Below are 2,632 nucleotides of genomic sequence, written 5' to 3'. Positions count from 1 at the left end.
AACCGTTGATTTCCGTCCATCAACAGTTATAATCTATTGGACCAAACTTAATAGGCCAAATTTATTATTAATTAATTAATAATTTTAATTCAATAAATTATAACTGTCGATGGACGAAAATCAACGGTTAGAATATAAAAGGGTATAAAGTTACCATGTTATTCCCTTAAACTTTTGGTTGAATTGATTTTCTAGCAGTTATAAAAAAATTTAGAAACCTCGGAGTGGTTGCTCTGTCTCTGGGTGGGGTCGATGGGCATCTTCACGCTCCTCAGTTACACTGTCTTCTTCGGCATCGGCTGCTGCTTCTTGTTCGTCTTTTTCCACACCATCTCTATTTTACTTTTTGTTGGTACCTATGCGTCCCTATACATGCATGTACCCTTCTTTCTCTCTCTCTTACTGTTGAGGGAATTTCTGAAATCCATGTTGTGCCAAAGTTTGAAAATTGTTTTGTTCTTTTGTGGCTCGGTTCTTTCCCTTTTTCATCTGAGCATGGCTAATTGGAGAAAACAACAACGTGAGGGTCATCATGAAGTGGGCCACTTGCAATCCTCGTCCAATAACAGAAAGCCATCTTTGGGTTAGTACCATTTTTTCTTTCTTTCTCTTTTGTTTTTTTTTAATTTTGTTTGGTTTGGTTTCTGTGGGCGCTGTAAATTGTTTTTAGAGCTTCTTTTTTTTTTTTTTGCATGGATTACTCTTTTTCTTATTTTAATTTTTTTCAAGACAGGCTTGAAAAAAGTGGGTGAGTTTTAGAATAGATAAATATATCATGATCGCCCTTCTTTTGAATGGGTTCAATTAGGGTTTTGTTTTCAGAGGTGGGGTTCACTTATTCATTTATGGAAAAAACTACTTTTATGTTACATATGATAATTTTATCTTCTACACACTCTTCGATAACTAGACACTATTCGATAACGGTGCCACCTTTTTCTTTTCTTTTCTTTTTATTTTTCAAGTGGTGGAGCCCACAAATTTATCTCTATGACATGAGATAACTTATCTCCTTTAACATGAGATTAATAAAACCCTTCATTTATTTATTATTTAATTAATTAAAGGAAAACTTAATTAAATAGGTGGTTTTGAATGGTTTTGTTGCTTTCCTGTGCCATGGGATGAATTACTAATTTTTTGCTAGTCATAAGTTTATAGGAATTAGCCTAGTTAGATATATATAAAAATTGAAATTTTTTCACATGGGATGAATTCTGGTTGATGGTGCCCGTTGCCATTACGAAATCCCTGCCATGTTATGTATTCATTAATATTGGTTTCTCATGTAAATTCTCCTATGAATGTGACTTGTGTCCATTCATTTTACTGAGGCTCTTTCCTTTCTTCCAATTTTCCATATTGTTTCTTGGTTGTCTTTTTGTGCAAACCATGATTTTTAATTGCTTTTAGACAATGAGACACTTTTTATTATTATGTATTCCTGGTATCGTAGTAGGTCCTCACTTTAATTATCAGCTGATTGAATTATTCTTTTTTGGTTCACAGACAGTAGTCATTCAACTGTGCCTTCATGGGAAGAGAAGTCTTGTTCTTCAGTTGGTTCAGTTCCATGGCCAAAGCTAATAGATTGCAAGAGGTACATGTATCCACATGACAATGTGGTGCACTGGGATGACTCTGCTGTCAAAGAGGCATTTGACAATGCAAAAAAGAGGTTTTGGGCTAAGATCAACGGCCTTCCCTGCAACATATCCTTGCCTGATCCTGACATTTACATTGACGATGTAGATTGGAATTTAAGCGTTTGCCCTGAGCTTGTTCTCGATTCTGAAAGAGAAGCAATGGTACTCGGCGAGGAAGAAAGATATGAGGAGGTTGTGATTCTTGGTAGTTCTCTGCTCTTGAATCAGTCATTTTCCTGTACGGGATGGGGGGATGCGGAAGCAGAAATACCAAAGCCTTCTGATCCAAATCCTGCTGACCAAGGTTGGGACTCAAATCTGCATGAAAATCAAAGAGTGGACTCTTGGGAACAGCATTGTGCTCCTGTTGAACATGCAAAAGAATGTGAGTGTCAAAATGGTGAGAATGATTATTCTTGGGGATGGAATCAGAGGGAGCACCAAAGTGGTGACTTGAATAACATGGGCAAAGGAAGAACTGGTGGGAATGGGAAATGGGGAACATGGGATGAATATAATAGAAAAAGAGAAAACATGGCATTGTCTAAGACTTCTCCTGCATATCATGGTAACGGGTATCAGATGAATAGAGGAAAGAGGGGAAATTTTACTTATGAACGTCCCTATGTAGACAACTTGACAAAATACCTACTCTTGCTGCATGATAAATGAAGATAAAGGCTAAGGATCAAAGGTCTTATACTGCAAGGACTCCTATGAAACTTATGTTTTGTGAATGTGGCTCGAAGATACAAGTTTTGTTATATGGGTAGCACGTAATATACAATAAGGCCTTATCCTTGATGATCTATTGCTGCTTTTATTTATTTTTGTTCATAATTTCATCTCTGATCTGTTTTTATTGACATTAGGAAAAAACTTTATAATAAAAATGTTTGAAATTAGTATAAATATTTAACCAGAGAAAGACCACAGAAATCTTCTTGGAGGTCGAGAGAAGCTATATTTTTTAGAATGGAGAAAAT

At 35.9% G+C, this 2,632-nt stretch overlaps 1 protein-coding gene across 1 annotated transcript; it reads left to right on the top strand.

The window, feature by feature from the left end:
- Positions 1 to 1,542: 1,542 nt before the first annotated feature.
- Positions 1,543 to 2,318, top strand: LOC133306664 (uncharacterized). Its single transcript, XM_061506990.1, has one exon. The coding sequence runs from the start codon at positions 1,605 to 1,607 to the stop codon at positions 2,316 to 2,318; it is 714 nt and encodes a 237-aa protein (XP_061362974.1). The 5' UTR covers positions 1,543 to 1,604.
- Positions 2,319 to 2,632: the final 314 nt, after the last annotated feature.

The sequence above is a fragment of the Gastrolobium bilobum genome, unplaced genomic scaffold, assembly GCF_033153095.1.
Source record: "Gastrolobium bilobum isolate Gb01-03AN ecotype WA unplaced genomic scaffold, APGP_CSIRO_Gbil_v1 utg11804, whole genome shotgun sequence".
Taxonomy (NCBI): Eukaryota; Viridiplantae; Streptophyta; class Magnoliopsida; order Fabales; family Fabaceae; genus Gastrolobium; species Gastrolobium bilobum.
Note: the sequence above shows the minus strand (reverse complement) of the source record. Positions and strands in the feature narration are given on the sequence as shown.

Excerpts from the sequence above, each read along its gene's own strand:
- LOC133306664 (XM_061506990.1), top strand. The coding sequence starts at position 1,605 with ATGTATCCACATGACAATGTGGTGCACTGGGATGACTCTGCTGTCAAA.